Raw genomic sequence first — 16,554 nt, 5'->3', positions numbered from 1 at the left:
TGTCCCTAGAGAGGAGGATGGGCGAGGGGGGGGGGGGGGGCTTGGTAGTGATCAATAAGCTAAACCCTGAACCAGTGATCAATAACCTAAAACCCTGAGCCAGTGATCAATAACCTAAAACCCTGAACCAGTGATCAATAACCTAAAACCCTGAGCCAGTGATCAATAACCTAAAACCCTGAACCAGTGATCAATACCTAAAACCCTGAGCCAGTGATCAATAACCTAAAACCCTGAACCAGTGATCAATAACCTAAAACCCTGAACCAGTGATCAAATAACCTAAAACCCTGAACCAGTGATCAATAACCTAAAACCATGAACCTCTCACTCTTCCAAGATTGTGCACAATAATGACTTGCTGAGGCCCTCTAGTGGAGATGACAATACTCTTGTGTTGTGACCCTTTGGGGAAAAAGTATAATAATAATAATAATAATAATAATAATAATAATAATAATAATAATAATAATAATAATAATAATAATAATAATAATAATAATAATAATAATAATAATAATAATAATAATAATAATAATAATAATAATAATAATAATAATAATAATAATAATAATAATAATAATAATAATAATAATAATAATAAATAATAATAATAATAATAATAATAATAATAATAATAATAATAATAATAATAATAATAATAATAATAATAAACTGAAAAGCCAGTCGGTCATGTATTAATAGACCTATCTCAACCCTGCCCTCTTTTCTTGATCCTCCAATCACAACTGTCGCTTACCTCGGACGAGGTAAGCGACAGTTGTGATTGGAGGATCAAGAAAAGAGGGCAGGGTTTGAGATAGGTCCATTCAAGGGCAGAGTCGCAGGAACCACCTCCACCACCAGGTGTCGTGATTAAGAGAGATGCTCACCCTACCAGAGTTTTGAGGAACAAATGAATGGAGTTCCTCTTCTCTAGTTTCCTGGGCACACTTCCTGGGGACTGGTCCCCGCCCTGGGGGGCCCCTGTTGTCCCCGCCTTGCCCTCCACAGGGGCCTCCGGACCGGGCACCGTTTTGGGCTCCTCCTTGGGTTTCACCGTCTGGGCCGCGGGGTCTGTGGCTGCAGGGGCTGCAGCGGCGGGAGAGTCCTTCTTGTTGGCAGCCTGGTTGGGTTTGGTGCACGGTCAATTATTATGTCATAATATTAATAACCACTGTCATAAATCGTGGAAAGCATTACGTTTCAAAGCTGCACGATTAGAGCAACTCAGGACCACAGGGCTGTCGTTTAATATTGATGAATGGGTAAATGGTGCATTTATATATAACAGCTTTTATCCAAAGCGCTTTACACATTTTCGTTCCTCACATTTGACCCGTTCACTCACACATTCACACGGCGACGGCAAGCAAGGTGCCGACCTGCTCATCGGGAGCAATTAGGGGGTTAAGCGTCTTGCTCAAGGACACTTGAGCCGCCCGGAAGGAGTGGGGGGATCGAACCGGGAACCTACCGATTACCAGACGACCGCTCTACCTCCTTAGCCACTGCCGCCCCTATGATATCTTATTCTTATTCTAGAAAAGTTCCATTTTACACAGGATCACACACACACACACAGTTTTGTTAAGAACGTAACTAGGGTCGGCAGGGTTTCAGCTGTATTTACCGCTCCAGTCGCTTTCCTGAGGCGTCGGACTCCGCTTGTGGAGGCAGCCTGGACTTGTGTGGCCATTTGGTTTAACAGGACCTCAAATTCACATCACTATGTCACTTTCTATATTGCAAAACATCCATCTTTCATTTCAACCCTTTATTTCAACTCGTAAGACACTGTTAACAGGTTACCCCTCATTTACAGCGACGACAAGCTTACAAAACAATTGACACAGTTTATCAGCTATTTCTTCATACATATAGACACAATAAATAAGAATAAACAATAAAACATCGACACACAGTGGTCAGAGATCATACTTTTAAACGCAGCCAGAGAAGGAAGAACCTTCAGCTTCAGAGTCAGTCGGAGGACGTTCCAGGTGTCGGAAGCATCAAAGGAAAAAGCAACGTTCTTCCTAGTTCAGAGCAAACTGGAGGAACCCTAAGAACTAACCAGACATTTGAACACGTAGAATAGGTTCCAAGATTCCATTCCAACAGTGTTGTGTGAGGGAAGTCTACCAATAAGGGCTTTCAAAATAAACAAATACCAACAACAGTTACGCCTTTCAACCAGAGAAGGCCATCCAACCTCATAGAACATGTTGTAAAACCCATTAGGTGTTTAACACTAAAGGGGTCACATGACCCACGAGGCATTTTCAATAAATGTATCCTCGTCACTCGGTCGAGCTCCAGCTCTGTCACTCAATGACTTTTCCTAAAAGTACCCGTTTTATCTGCAGCACGGTTTCTGAAATTTCAAAATGACTTCAGGAAAATGTAATTAGAACGTTATTCCACATAATGGGCCGTTGGAACAGACGAAAGTCACAGCGCTTTGCGAGCGTCTATAGCGCAGGGGTGGCCAACCCGTGGCTCGCGAGCCGCATGTGGCTCTTTGCCCGTCAATGTGTGGCTCTTCCATCCAATATATATATATATTTTTTTTATAATAATATTTTTTACTTTAAAAAAAATATATTATTGTTATTATTATTTTTATGTCACTCAAACCTACATTTCATTGTGGTAAACCTCATATTTTTATATTCAGAGGTAATTATATAGTTTACACTGTTTATTTTTCTCATATTTCTCATTATAAGCTGTCGGGTCATCTGACCCGTTCCTGGTGGGAATTAGTGGCATTTTCTCACCATGGCTGTGCTGGTGTTAAGTGATGCCTTACCTTGGGCTTGAAGAACGAGAGGAATGGAGATGCTTTGGAGGGTGTTTTCTTTGGCTCCTGAGCGGCCGGCGGGGGCTCTGGTTTGGCGGCAGCCTCCAGAGTGCTGGTCTTGGAGGCGTCCACCATCTGCAGGAACACCGGCAGAGAGGGAGAATTATATCATGAACAGGCATGTGACAATGAGCGCTGAGAAACATGGCCGCCGCCACCTGTGACCGAGTGAGAGAGGGAGGAGTTAAGAGCCGCCACCGGGGACCGAGTGAGAGAGGGAGGAGTTAAGAGCCGCCACCGGGGACCGAGTGAGAGAGGGAGGAGTTAAGAGCCGCCACCTGTGACCGAGTGAGAGAGGGAGGAGTTAAGAGCCGCCCACCGGGGAGTGAGAGAGGGAGGAGTTAAGAGCCGCCACCTGTGTGACTGAGTGAGAGAGGGAGGAGTTAAGAGCCGCCACCTGGGAGTGAGAGAGGGAGGAGTTAAGAGCTGCCACCTGTGACTGAGTGAGAGAGGGAGGAGTCAAGAGCCGCCAACCTGGGAGTGAGAGAGGGAGGAGTTAAGAGCTGCCACCTGTGACTGAGTGAGAGAGGGAGGAGTTAAGAGCCGCCAACCTGGGAGTGAGAGAGGGAGGAGTTAAGAGCCGCCACCTGTGTGACTGAGAGAGGGAGGAGTTAAGAGCCGCCACCTGGGAGTGAGAGAGGGAGGAGTTAAGAGCCGCCCACCTGTGTGACTGAGTGAGAGAGGGAGGAGTTAAGAGCCGCCCACCTGTGACTGAGTGAGAGAGGGAGGAGTTAAGAGCCGCCACCTGGGAGTGAGAGAGGGAGGAGTTAAGAGCCGCCACCGGGGAGTGAGAGAGGGAGGAGTTAAGAGCCGCCACCTGTGACCGAGTGAGAGAGGGAGGAGTTAAGAGCCGCCACCTGGGAGTGAGAGAGGGAGGAGTTAAGAGCCGCCACCTGTGACTGAGAGAGGGAGGAGTTAAGAGCCGCCACCTGTGTGACTGAGTGAGAGAGGGAGGAGTTAAGAGCCGCCCACCTGGGAGTGAGAGAGGGAGGAGTTAAGAGACGCCCACCGGGGAGTGAGAGAGGGAGGAGTTAAGAGCCGCCACCTGGGAGTGAGAGAGGGAGGAGTTAAGAGACGCCCACCGGGGAGTGAGAGAGGGAGGAGTTAAGAGCCGCCAACCTGGGAGTGAGAGAGGGAGGAGTTAAGAGCTGCCCACCTGGGAGTGAGAGAGGGAGGAGTTAAGAGCCGCCACCTGGGAGTGAGAGAGGGAGGAGTTAAGAGCCGCCACCTGTGTGACTGAGTGAGAGAGGGAGGAGTTAAGAGCCGCCACCTGTGTGACTGAGTGAGAGAGGGAGGAGTTAAGAGCCGCCACCTGTGACCGAGTGAGAGAGGGAGGAGTTAAGAGCCGCCACCTGTGTGACTGAGTGAGAGAGGGAGGAGTTAAGAGCCGCCACCTGTGACTGAGTGATAGAGGGAGGAGTTAAGAGCCGCCCACCGGGGAGTGAGAGAGGGAGGAGTTAAGAGCCGCCACCTGTGACTGAGTGAGAGAGGGAGGAGTTAAGAGCCGCCACCTGGGAGTGAGAGAGGGAGGAGTTAAGAGCCGCCACCTGGGAGTGAGAGAGGGAGGAGTTAAGAGCCGCCACCTGGGAGTGAGAGAGGGAGGAGTTAAGAGCCGCCACCTGTGACTGAGAGAGGGAGGAGTTAAGAGCCGCCCACCGGGGAGTGAGAGAGGGAGGAGTTAAGAGCCGCCACCTGGCTGTGATAGAGATCTGTGTGAGAGAAAGACACAGCATTACACCCCGATACAGACAGAACCCCACTCTGTCATGGAGAGAAGATGGAGCGAAAAAGATTGTTCCCTGAGCAGAATGAGACAGATTGTTCCCTGAGCAGGATGAGACAGAGTGTTCCCTGAGCAGGATGAGACAGAGTGTTCCCTGAGAAGAATGAGACAAGAGTGTTCCCTGAGAAGAATGAGACAAGAGTGTTCCCTGAGAAGAATGAGACAGAGTGTTCCCTGAGAAGAATGAGACAAGAGTGTTCCCTGAGAAGAATGAGACAAGAGTGTTCCCTGAGAAGAATGAGACAAGAGTGTTCCCTGAGAAGAATGAGACAAGAGTGTTCCCTGAGAAGAATGAGACAAGAGTGTTCCCTGAGAAGAATGAGACAAGAGTGTTCCCTGAGAAGAATGAGACAAGAGTGTTCCCTGAGACAGATTGTTCCCTGAGAAGAATGAGACAGATTGTTCCCTGAGAAGAATGAGACAAGAGTGTTCCCTGAGAAGAACGAGACAAGAGTGTTCCCTGAGAAGAATGAGACAGATTGTTCCCTGAGAAGAATGAGACAAGAGTGTTCCCTGAGAAGAATGAGACAAGAGTGTTCCCTGAGAAGAATGAGACAAGAGTGTTCCCTGAGAAGAATGAGACAAGAGTGTTCCCTGAGAAGAATGAGACAAGAGTGTTCCCTGAGACAGATTGTTCCCTGAGAAGAATGAGACAGATTGTTCCCTGAGAAGAATGAGACAAGAGTGTTCCCTGAGAAGAACGAGACAAGAGTGTTCCCTGAGAAGAATGAGACAGATTGTTCCCTGAGAAGAATGAGACAAGAGTGTTCCCTGAGAAGAATGAGACAAGAGTGTTCCCTGAGAAGAATGAGACAAGAGTGTTCCCTGAGAAGAACGAGACAAGAGTGTTCCCTGAGACAGATTGTTCCCTGAGAAGAATGAGACAAGAGTGTTCCCTGAGAAGAACGAGACAAGAGTGTTCCCTGAGAAGAATGAGACAAGAGTGTTCCCTGAGAAGAACGAGACAAGAGTGTTCCCTGAGAAGAACGAGACAAGAGTGTTCCCTGAGAAGAACGAGACAAGAGTGTTCCCTGAGAAGAACGAGACAAGAGTGTTCCCTGAGACAGATTGTTCCCTGAGAAGAACGAGACAGGCCCATGCAAGATTAAACATTCTCCGCTGATCATTTACCTGAACCTCTACAGCTGGCTGTGGCACCTCTTCCACTGTCTGAAGGAAAGTACGTTTATTTAAATGTTTTATTCTGATCGAATAGGGGAACGAAGCAGAATTATATAGCTGTAAATTATTATGGGTTGGCGTGATGATGATGGCAGTTTGGATTTAGTTTGAGTTGCTACTAGTGAGAACTGGTGATTAAAACCAGCACTATACACAACACACTGCCAACCTGATGTTTAAACTTTGATTTACCTGAACCTCGACTACAACTGGCTGGAGTACTTCCTCCACTGGCTGTGGGGAGAGCAAAAATGATGTTTACTCTGAGCAAATGTAAATTTGAAGCAGACCATGTGACATGCAGGATTCAAACTGAAACGCTATCATTCATGTGATGTGTGATGTCACAAAGTGATGTGATGTAAAGTCACGTCATAAATCAGTGGTTTGATTTACCTGAACCTCTACAACTGGCTGGAGTACTTCCTCCACTGGCTGTGGGGAGAGCAAACATTATGTTTACTCTGAGCAAATGTAAATGTACTTCGTTACAATACTTAAGTACTGTTTTGGGGGATTTGTACTTCACTCGAGTATTATTAGGTTTGTATACACTTGTACTTTTTCTCAATTACATTTCAGAGGGGAAAAAACATACTGTTTACTCCTTACATTTAAAATGCAGACCTACAAAGTACAAAGTACAAATCTTGAGGTCCAACTATTTTAATTAGTATATTTGTTTCTCTGGCCGAACTAACGTTAACATTATTAATCCTGCGGCCGCACTTTATTTAAAAACAGCCAATCAAATCCCCATCAATGGAAAATGAACCCGCCCATACCCATAGCTGATTGGTCCTTGTGCAAGACTAGAAAGCGGGGATCTTTGATTAAACACCTGCTGTCAGAAGAATAGACAGTCAGAGTGACGAGCTACAGAAGATGGCCACAAACGAGTGATGAAGAGGACGAATAGGAACATTTTATTGCCCCGGGAATAAAACAACGTGTTTACTTTTACTTTTAAGTACAATTAGAAATTGTAAGAAACTTTTTTACTTTTACTCAAGTGTGTTTTTAGCCAGATACACTCTGACTTTTACTTGAGTACGATTTTGAGACGTTACCCATACTTTCACTTATATAATAATAATATATAGTATAATTTCTGGGTACTTTTTACACCCCTGATGTGATGTGTGATGTCACGTCATGTAAAGTCACGTCATAAATCAGTGGTTTGATTTACCTGAACCTCTACAACTGGCTGGAGTACTTCCTCCACTGGCTGTGGGAGAGCAAAATTATGTTTACTCTGAGCAAATGTAAACGAAGCAGACCATGTGATATGCATGATTCAAACTGAAATGCTATCATTCATGTGATGTGATGTGATGTGATGTCACAAAGTGATGTGATGTGATGTCATGTAAGGTCATGTTACTTATGAATCAAAGAGTTGTTGTGGTTTTGATTTAGTTTGAGTTGCTAGTGAGAACTGGTGGTTAAGCAGCACTACAGTCCAGGGGTTCTCAACCTTTCTGCTGCCAAGGCACCCCTGTGTTCAATAAAATATTCCAGGGCACCCCTACATACGATAAGGACTTTTCCGGTCCTATCTTTTTTTTGCTACAATGATGACAAAAGTGCTCGCTTTCAAAATAATGTTTATTTAAGAAACCGGGAAACACATTTGTGTGTATATGCAGGCTATATAATGCATTATTAACAGGTGTTTCAGGTCTAAATGGCTTAGTACTGTTGACATTACACTGCTTGTAGTAGTAAATCAAAAAACCATATTTCTTTAAATAAAATTACAGAAAATTATCACTAAAGTGCTATCTGTTGCAGCTGCACACTTTTCCATAAAAATAGCATATTTGGATAAGTGTGACCATTTCTCAAAAACTGAAAATCATGTATTTTTTTTAAATACAGAAAAGGATCACTAAAATGCTATCTGTTGCAGCTGCACTGTTCTCCATAAAAATAGCATATTTGGATAAGTTTGACAATTTCTCAAAAACTGAATAATTTTTATTATTATTTTTCTTTTTAAATCTCAAGGCACCCCTGTTGAGAACCACTGCACTACACAACACTTCCAACCCAATGACTTTGATTTACCTGAACCTCTACAACTGGCTGGAGTACTTCCTCCACTGGCTGTGGGGAGAGCAAACATTATGTTTACTCTGAGAAAATGTAAATGACCATGTGATATGCAGGATTCAAACTAAAATGCTAACATGCATGTGATTGGATGTCACGTGATGTGATGTCACGTGATGCGATGTGATTGGATGTCACGTGATGTGATGTGATGTCATGTAAAGTCACATCACCTGAACCTCTACAACTGGCTGGAGTACTTCCTCCACTGGCTGTGGGGAGAGGAGCAAAATTATGTTTACTCTGAGCAAATGAAGCAGACCATGTGACATGCGTGATTCAAACTGAAACGCTAACATTCATGTCATGTCATGTCATGTCATGTGATCAATGGACGGATCAACAGAGCTGTGGTTTTAATGCTACATGGGAATGTAATATTATGTGACAAATGTAATGACTTTTCTTAGATTTGGTCAAAGGAGTTTAATCCGTGCTGCACTATACTGCCTATTGTAATCTCCTCTCAATAAGACCTATAGAGAAAAGTAGGGATGTCCGATATTATCGGCCTACCGATATTATCGGCCGATATCGGCATTAAAATGTGATATTGGAAAATATCGGTATCGGTTTTCAATTTTTTTTTTTTTTTTTTTTTTACATTCTATAACCTTTATTTACCCAGGCAAGCAAGTAAGAACAAATTCTGATTTTATTTATTGTCAAAAGTATGCATAATGTTGTGTTAATTGCACAACAAGATATATGTAATGTTAATTACCTGAAATGATTCCATTTTTTGGGGGGGGGGGGGAACCCTGCATATATCGGTATCGGTTGATATCGGTATCGGAAATTAAGAGTTGGACAATATCGGTATATCGGTATCGGTAAAAAAGCCAATATCGAGCATCCCTAGAGAAAAGTCTTACTGCTGAGACGTTTACTGTGGAGTAACTATTTTGAAGTCTTCCACCTGGCTTTGCTAAAACCGCCTTCACACCAGAAGGCCCTGTATAGTAATGATGATCCAGCAAACCTCCTGAAAAGAACAACATGTTTGAGTTCCCTGCTGATTTACCTGCACGTCTACTACTGGCTGTGGCACCTCTTCCACTATCTGTGAGAGAGCAAAGTTGTTTTTTTATTCCCGTCAATTGCAAATGAAGTAGAACACGTTAAAGGAACACGCCAATATTTTGGCAAATTAGCTTACCGTCTTCTCCAGAGGGAGACAAGAAGATAGATACCAGTTTCCTCTCTGTGCGTTCAGTAGAAACCTATCTGGCTGCTTGTTAGCCTATAGCTTAGCACAATGAATGGAAGCGGACATGGCCGGTTAGCCTTCGGAAGAGGTGTTAGTTGGACAATGCCTATAGGCTAACTGGCCATGTCCGCTTCCATTCATTGTGGCGGGAACTGGTATCTATCTTCTTTCGCCGGAGAAGATGGTATATAGCTAATTTCCCCAAAATGTTGGCGTGTTCTTTTAAAAATGCTGACAATCAATGCAATGGCTACAGTCCGTCATGATGGCAACTGTGATGGGAGGTGATGTGATATTTGAATCTGTTTATTCACGTGATTTCTCTCGTAAAATAATTATCGTAACTTCTACCGAAGGGTAATTGCAATAGAACGTGTAAAGTGACAAGGATTAAGCAAAAGTTCCCTGGAAAAGGATGAAAGAATACGAGAAAGAATACTCCTCCACTATCTGTGAGAGAGCAAAGTTGTTTTTTTACATTCCCATCAATAGAGGCCATCAATGTAGTTCTGTATCGTTAGTGGCTTAGCTTGGCATCACACTGCACTATCTCGCGTACGTGCACGCGTACTGAATAAACCACAAATGTACCTCTAATACCAGTATTAGTCTGACCACACCCCTCATCAGCTTACCTTCATAAGCAGGTGTGTGGTCACCTGCTCTCCTCCTTCTCGCTTTCACCACAAGGAAGAAGTGCCTCGGTAGATCCCCACACTTGACACCATGATGGAAGAAATTGGATTAGGAACAGCTTTGGGAAACAAGGATACGTTGACATCATATCTTTATTTTCTCTCTCACTATTTTTCGAGAAAATACGGCGATATTGTCTTCGTACTGGAGTGTCTAGAAGATGATGATCATTCTAAAAACCCTCCACCGGTTTTCGTATTGGGAGCACGCCGCTGCATGCTTCTCAACTGCAGTTCCTTGCTGTGTTTGTTGGGGTGAAACCTGTCAGGCCACAGCTGAACTGTCGGACATGCCGCTGTTGTGAGGAGCGGTGCGTTCCAGGTTGGGTGAGTAGTGTTTGCTGGCGGGCTCCACTTGTCTGTTAGTGCTATGGGGGCTACTTGACAAAGTTTATGGAAACCGGACCCAGGCTAGGGTCCTTTGTTCAGCCACCTAGGCGACAGAAGGCCTTGGTCTGGAGACCATTATAGTTTTAACTAGTGGGCCGCGACCATTGACACTGGTGATCCCTGTGTGTTCTGGATGAGAGTATTCCTTCACGAGGGGATATGTGCATGTAATGTGCGATAGCGGCAGATTCATGTTCAAAGTCAGCTACACAGGCCAGTTGGTACTGTGCTGATTTCCGTCGGATGTGGTAAAGTCACCGTTGTGAAGCGGTGTTGACATCTTGTTTTCTCTTTTCTCTTAAAAAGTGAGGAGAGGTTCAGAACGGCGGCCTGTCTGGGTGAGTGTTATGTCATTGTTTACATGTTCATAGCTTACGGTTAGCCAGTCAGCTGTTAACTGCTGCGTTAGCCTGCTGGATCGCTGCATGGCCTGCTTAGGGCCTACCATTAGCCAGTCAGCTGTTAGCTGCGGGGCTAGCATGTCGTGGTCGCTAGGTAACGTTAGCTTGCTGCTATGGCCATGGCCTGGCGCGGGGTAGCTTAGCTTCTCGCGCGCCGTCGTGAGCTCGCTTCTGATCGTTAGCTTGATGCTATTCTGTTGAACGTGCTTTGATTTTAACATGTTTTACACTCTTGACCACGACGTCATCCTTGACAGGGGATGTTTTCGTCGACCCTGCCCTGAGCCAGGACGGCAAGGATTGCATCAACAAAGGGACCGTTGCGACGGGTAGAGCGGCGACGCTGCCCGGATCGAACAACACAGGACGGCTGTGTTTCTACGGTGTCTTGAGACTGCACTTCGCTGATCTGCGTTCCGGGTAGGAACGGGGTTGACCAGACCTCATAACACGTCTTCTGGTTTTACTTTGCTAAATGTATTGTGAATAACGGTGTTTTTCCCAAAACGTGTGTTGCTACAATGCATTTAGGATACGTTGCGGGTTATGTGTGAGCTGTTTTTGTCACTGGCAGTTAGCTTCTCCGTGCAAACGGGATGTAATGATCTGGTTGTTGTGTGAGAAACACGGCCGTGTACTCACAACTAAGGTAACTAACCTATGAAGCTATGCTTGGTGACAAGTGAGTAAGAGAATGTTCTTTCTCAGACTGTAATGACAATGAACAGTGTGTTCACACATTAACAGGTTTTCCTGTTTTAACTGGCCGTATTGAGGGTAAAATAGGAGGATTGTGTTTTCCCCCCCCGGTTCCCTGGGGACTTTATCACCTCCTATCAGACATGTTGTGCATTAATTGTGTCTTTTGTGTGGTAGGGATACGATGTAACTCTTAGCTTGATTGCTGAGGTTGTGCTAAATCTGCTGGAGAAACTTATTTCCTAAAGGGAAATTGGTTTGGTTGCTGTCATGTGTGCTTAGCAAGGCCTGTGGTCGATACTAATCAAGAATGATGTATTCTCTCATTGTGAAAAAAACGGCGTTCCTCTGTTGAGTGTTTTTGCCATTTTTTGTAGGTGATGATGGGTTGTGTGTGTCATGTGACCTACAACTGGGTTGTACTGGCCACAGAAGCACATGTGTATGTTGGACCGGGGTTCTTAGAGCCCTCTCTATTCTGTGTTTTTCCTTAGTAAAAATCAGATAGCAGGTTAGCTCATGCGCTGTGTGGAGCTGTGAAACGCTTCATGGAGCTGACTATGACTGTGTCATATTCTCTTTTTGTCGTTACGTCGTATCATGGGTGTGGGGTCGTAAAGGGGTGAACTGGTAACCTTTCCCCTCCCCATTGTTCTGTCGGTCAGGGGTACACCCCCTGTCCTTCAAGGTTCCCGTCACGTGGCGGTTCGGCACGTTACGGGGGGGGGGGGGGGGGGGGGGGGGGGGGGGAGTTCCTGGTCCCACGGCCTGGTATATTGGGCGTGTGCACCGCAGGAATTCCCCCGCCATAGAGTACGTCACCGTGCGCGTCTCTGTTGGTAGGACTTCCGTGTGCTGTTCAGGTCCATGTGATGGATCTGTTTTCAGGGGGGGTGGTCAGGGCTCCTCCTCACCAAGCGCCTATTCAGGCCTTCTGTGAGTTCGGACTCCTTCTTCCATGTGAGGAAGCCTCCATCAGAGTACAGAGCCTTCCTCCTCAGATTGTCAAAGTGAGTGGACCCTCTAGAAGGGTCCTTTTCTATTGTATGTATATTCGATTCAATTCGTTTATTGAGTGTGTATGGGTTCAGTGCCTCTTCCCCGGAGGCCCTAAAACCAGTTTTTTACATGGCTCAAGGTGCAATATATTCTTTTCAATCTGTACAGCTCGCGTGGGAAGTCTCTCTGGGGATCCCCGTCTCTTTCCTATGGGAGGGTGGTGGGATGTAAAAATGTGAACATTTTTTACCCCGGCTGTGTAGACTGGGATACATACTGTTGATGCTTCCTTCTTTCTATTCCAGAAGTGTTGGAGTTAGGGAGTGTCACACCCCTCTTGTCGTTCCCCTGGGCGCCTTGGGGATTCAATGACAGGTCTAAATAGCCTGTTCATTGATGGGGGTGTGTCCCGACGCACGTATAGTGCTAGCTCGCTGTAAACAGGCGATTGACTGGCACGCCTTGGTTGCTTGTGGTTGAAACAGCGTTTTTATAAAGCAACTGAGAGGGGGGTTTTTCCTCTTCCGACGACCACATCCCATGACCTGGGTGGGTTGTCGACGGATTCTCGTTCATGTCTGGGGGATGATGACGGGATGGATCTGAACATATGTGGTGGGGTCTCACGCCCTTGGGGTGGGCCACCAGGCGCGGTTCGTCCGAACGTCTGGGTGGCGCCTTCTTTTCATGTTAAGATCAACACGCATATCTGCCCTTCTCCTGGAGTAGGCATGTCGGCGTGGTTAGGGCACGGGACTGGTTCTGGTCACGCTGGTCCAGATCAGTTGAACCCGTTGTCCGCCGGGGATGCAGATCTGCTGTTCTGGTACCCTGAGGGACTTGGGCTTTTTTCAGGGGGAAAAATGCCAGGTCGGTCTGGGTGTCACAGGGTTAAGCGCTATGGAGACCCTGGTTGGGTATGTTTTTACTCAGCACTGTCGTCATGGCTTACAGCCATGCCATTCTGTACGCGCTCGATCTCGTCGGATCTCGGCCGCTACACAGGTTGGTCCTGGTTAGTACTTGGTTGGGAGACCGCCGGGGAATACCAGGTACGGTGTGCTTAGGGGCTGGTTCTCCATTATTTTTCGCTCCTCTCTCACGCATGGCGAAGAGGGGCCTGTGGGGGTGGTTTTTTGACCTCCTCTGGTGACCCTGTGCTTCCCGTACCGCCAGGCCCGGTCCGAAGTGATGTTTGCGACCCGTAGGCCTGGGTTAACCCTTTTTGGAAACTGAAACACTTGTACTGCGGTATAGCCGGTGTATACCCGCAGGTGTGTTTTGGAGTTTTTTCTTGAGGGGTTATAGGAACAACCACCGCATTGGGTAACACCGAGGTGGTTGATTCCCTGGTGTGTTGGAGCAGTGTCAACTCCCGGGTTCACCGTTTGAGGGTGCCCCTGCACGTTCATGACGTCTGCCAATCGTGTCAGCCTTCTCTGCCTCGACCCCTCTGGGTGGGGGTTTTTAAATGGAGGCTTGGTCATGCAACACCGCCAGCTTACGCTCCTTCCGCCGGGGCGGCTGTGTTCAGCTGTCCCCTCTGGCGCCTGTCTCGTCCGCAGTCTCCAGGCTAGGGTTAACAGCCTGTTGCCTGGTTTTTCCCCGGTGCGCTGCCTGCTTCCGTTGGTTAACCTTTTTTGTGTGCTTACGGCCATGCTGACTGTCTGTTCTGCAGGGTTAGTGTGCCAGGCGGTGTACTGTTGGGGGGACGGGGCCCGCTCGGCTTACGGCCATACCGACCTGAACACGCCCGATCTCGTCCGATCTCGGAAGCTAAGCAGGTTCTGGCCTGGTTAGTACTTGGTTGGGATACCGCCTGGGATTACCAGGTGCAGTAACTGGGGGGCCTTTGTCCGAATACGCTGGCGATGTGGGGGGCGGGGCACTACGTGCCCACCTGGTGGGGTCTTGATGCTGGCATCATGGACTTCTCCGGGCCCCCATTCCAGGGAGTCCAGTCCTTTTGGTGGGTCTGGGTCTTCCTTCGTGCTCCGCTGCTACGGCCTTGCCACGGGGTTGGGTTTGCCCTTGACCCCGTGATTCTGGGGGCAGTAACGAGGTTGTTCCTCCGTTCGTTCCCGGGTGGCATGCGGGTTGTGCGTGTGTGTAGTCGTGGGGTCAAGCCACGGTCTGCTCACCCTGTGCGTTAAGTTGCTTGAGTGCCTCTTCGCACGGTCGGGTCCGTCGCCTTCCCGTGAAGCCTCTAATAGGGGGGATACCCTCCATTAGGGGGGGTCGGGGGGGCTCGGCCCTCCCTGTTCTGATGGTTTTGGGAGGCTGTCAGCGGGGTGTATTTGTCAGCCAGTGGCTCCGCTTGGCCTCCCTTGTGCAGTGTGATGCCAAGCTAAGCCACTAACGATACAGAACGATAGGTTATGACTATAACCAAGTTCTGTTAGTTAGGGGCGATGCTTGGCATCAGACGGCCGCTGCAGCCCTTGACCTCACCTTGTGGTGAAAGCTTGGGAAGGAGGAGAGCAGGTGACCACACACCTGCTTATGAAGGTAAGCTGATGAGGGGTGTGGTCAGACTAATACTGGTATTAGAGGTACATTTGTGGTTTATTCAGTACGCGTGCACGTACGCGAGATAGTGCAGTGTGATGCCAAGCATCGCCCCTAACTAACAGAACTTGGTTATAGTCATAACCTATCGTTCTCTCTCTTCCAGCATGGCTGCCTGTAACCTTTGTGGTCAGAACTACAACTCACCAGATACAGTTGGGTTATTGATTTATTTAGTTAGTATTGTATTTGTGGTTGGAGCCTATTTGTGTTGTGATTGTGCAGATATTGAGAATGTACTCAAGCTAAAGTGTTTCTTTTTTATGTTTATATTGTTTTGTTATTACTCCAATGTTTTAAGTTATGTGTGTTTTGGACCCCAGGAAGAGTCGTCTTTCACCCATGGGTGTGGAGGACTAATGGGGATAAACAACCATCGGTTACCACTTTCAGAATAAAAACGCCGGATTTCTGTGCCGTGGTGGAGCAGGTAAAACACTGGAAAAGCACGGTATTACTGTTCTACTGTAAATCATTTACAATATCAAGTAATAAGATGCCAACTTATTATGTTTTTGTAGATATACACGTATTTCTCATAAATCAACACATGTCGACCGCTGTTTTGCACATAGCGGGGAGAAAAACAGAGAAAAATCGGAGAAAGAGAGATAAAAAAAAATGATGTAAAAAAAATGATGTAACTCGTGAGATGGCTATGGTCTGTTATAATGGCACTTGTAATGGGAAGTGGTGTAATGTTGATGTTGGGAGTGTGGTGTTTTAATCTGTTTACTCGTGTGAGTCGTTCCACTGCAGTGGTAACGGCAGTAGAACCTGTAAAGTGACGAGGATTAAGCAAACATTCCCTGGAAAAGGATGAAACAACAAGGCAGAGCGTGGTCAGCTGATTTACCTGCAGGGCTACTACTGGCTGGGGAGCCTCCTCCACTGTCTGTGAGAGGGCAAAAGAATTGTATCTTGAGCAAATGTGCCAGCGGAGCAGAACGAAACATGTGATTGTCTCAGAAATTCAATACTTGTTGCAGCAGCAATTCACGGAGGGGCCTATAGTCTGTTATCATGACGACGTTGGGCCTACAGGGAATATTGATTCATTTCGATATGATAGAATAATTAATTAATCAATACATCTTTGGAATGTTGATGTTGGGAATGTGATATACGATCGTTTTTGAATGTGATACTCTGATACGCTCTTTTAGAAACTCTGTCTCTTAAACAGTACTGTATATTTGTATATCTTGTATGTCATAAATGTCTGGATGTAACAGTACTGTTTATCTGTATGTCGTGTCGTGTATGTCATAAATGTTATGATGAATTGAAAATGGGGGACCCTGATGTAAACAAGACGGAAGTCTTTCTCTGGTCTGCATCCCCTTAACAATTGTGTGTATTGAGCCGTACTGTACTGTACCCATTCTGCAATCTGTTAATAAAGTTTTCAATCAATCAATCAATACAAGTTGTAATGTGATATGATAGTTTATGAATGTGATATGATAGTTTATGAATGTGATACGATAGTTTATGAATGCGATACGATAGTTTATGAATGTGATATGATATTTTATGAATGTGATATGATAGTTTATGAATGTGATGATAGTTTATGAATGTGATGATAGTTTATGAATGTGATATGAGAGTTTATGAATGTGATATGAGAGTTTATGAAT

At 46.1% G+C, this 16,554-nt stretch overlaps 1 protein-coding gene across 1 annotated transcript in view; it reads right to left on the bottom strand.

Annotated features, from left to right (window-relative positions):
- Nucleotides 1-889: 889 nt before the first annotated feature.
- The window catches only part of bcas1 (brain enriched myelin associated protein 1), a gene marked incomplete at its 3' end in the record, with an annotated part of 37,178 nt that continues 21,513 nt past the window's right edge, over nt 890-16,554 (bottom strand). The window contains exons 9-18 of the mRNA XM_084313331.1: nt 15,768-15,806; nt 8,974-9,012; nt 8,123-8,161; nt 7,905-7,943; nt 7,024-7,062; nt 6,228-6,266; nt 6,024-6,065; nt 5,781-5,819; nt 2,816-2,941; nt 890-1,126 (exon numbers count right to left, since the gene is read on the bottom strand). Coding sequence (XP_084169457.1) covers nt 890-1,126; nt 2,816-2,941; nt 5,781-5,819; nt 6,024-6,065; nt 6,228-6,266; nt 7,024-7,062; nt 7,905-7,943; nt 8,123-8,161; nt 8,974-9,012; nt 15,768-15,806 — 678 coding nt within the window. The remainder of the gene's footprint in view (nt 1,127-2,815; nt 2,942-5,780; nt 5,820-6,023; nt 6,066-6,227; nt 6,267-7,023; nt 7,063-7,904; nt 7,944-8,122; nt 8,162-8,973; nt 9,013-15,767; nt 15,807-16,554) is intronic.

This window comes from Notolepis coatsorum (genome assembly GCF_963971535.1).
Source record: "Notolepis coatsorum genome assembly, chromosome: 4".
Taxonomy (NCBI): Eukaryota; Metazoa; Chordata; class Actinopteri; order Aulopiformes; family Paralepididae; genus Notolepis; species Notolepis coatsorum.
The sequence above is the reverse complement of the archived record's forward strand: the minus strand, read 5'-3'. Positions and strand labels throughout refer to the sequence as shown.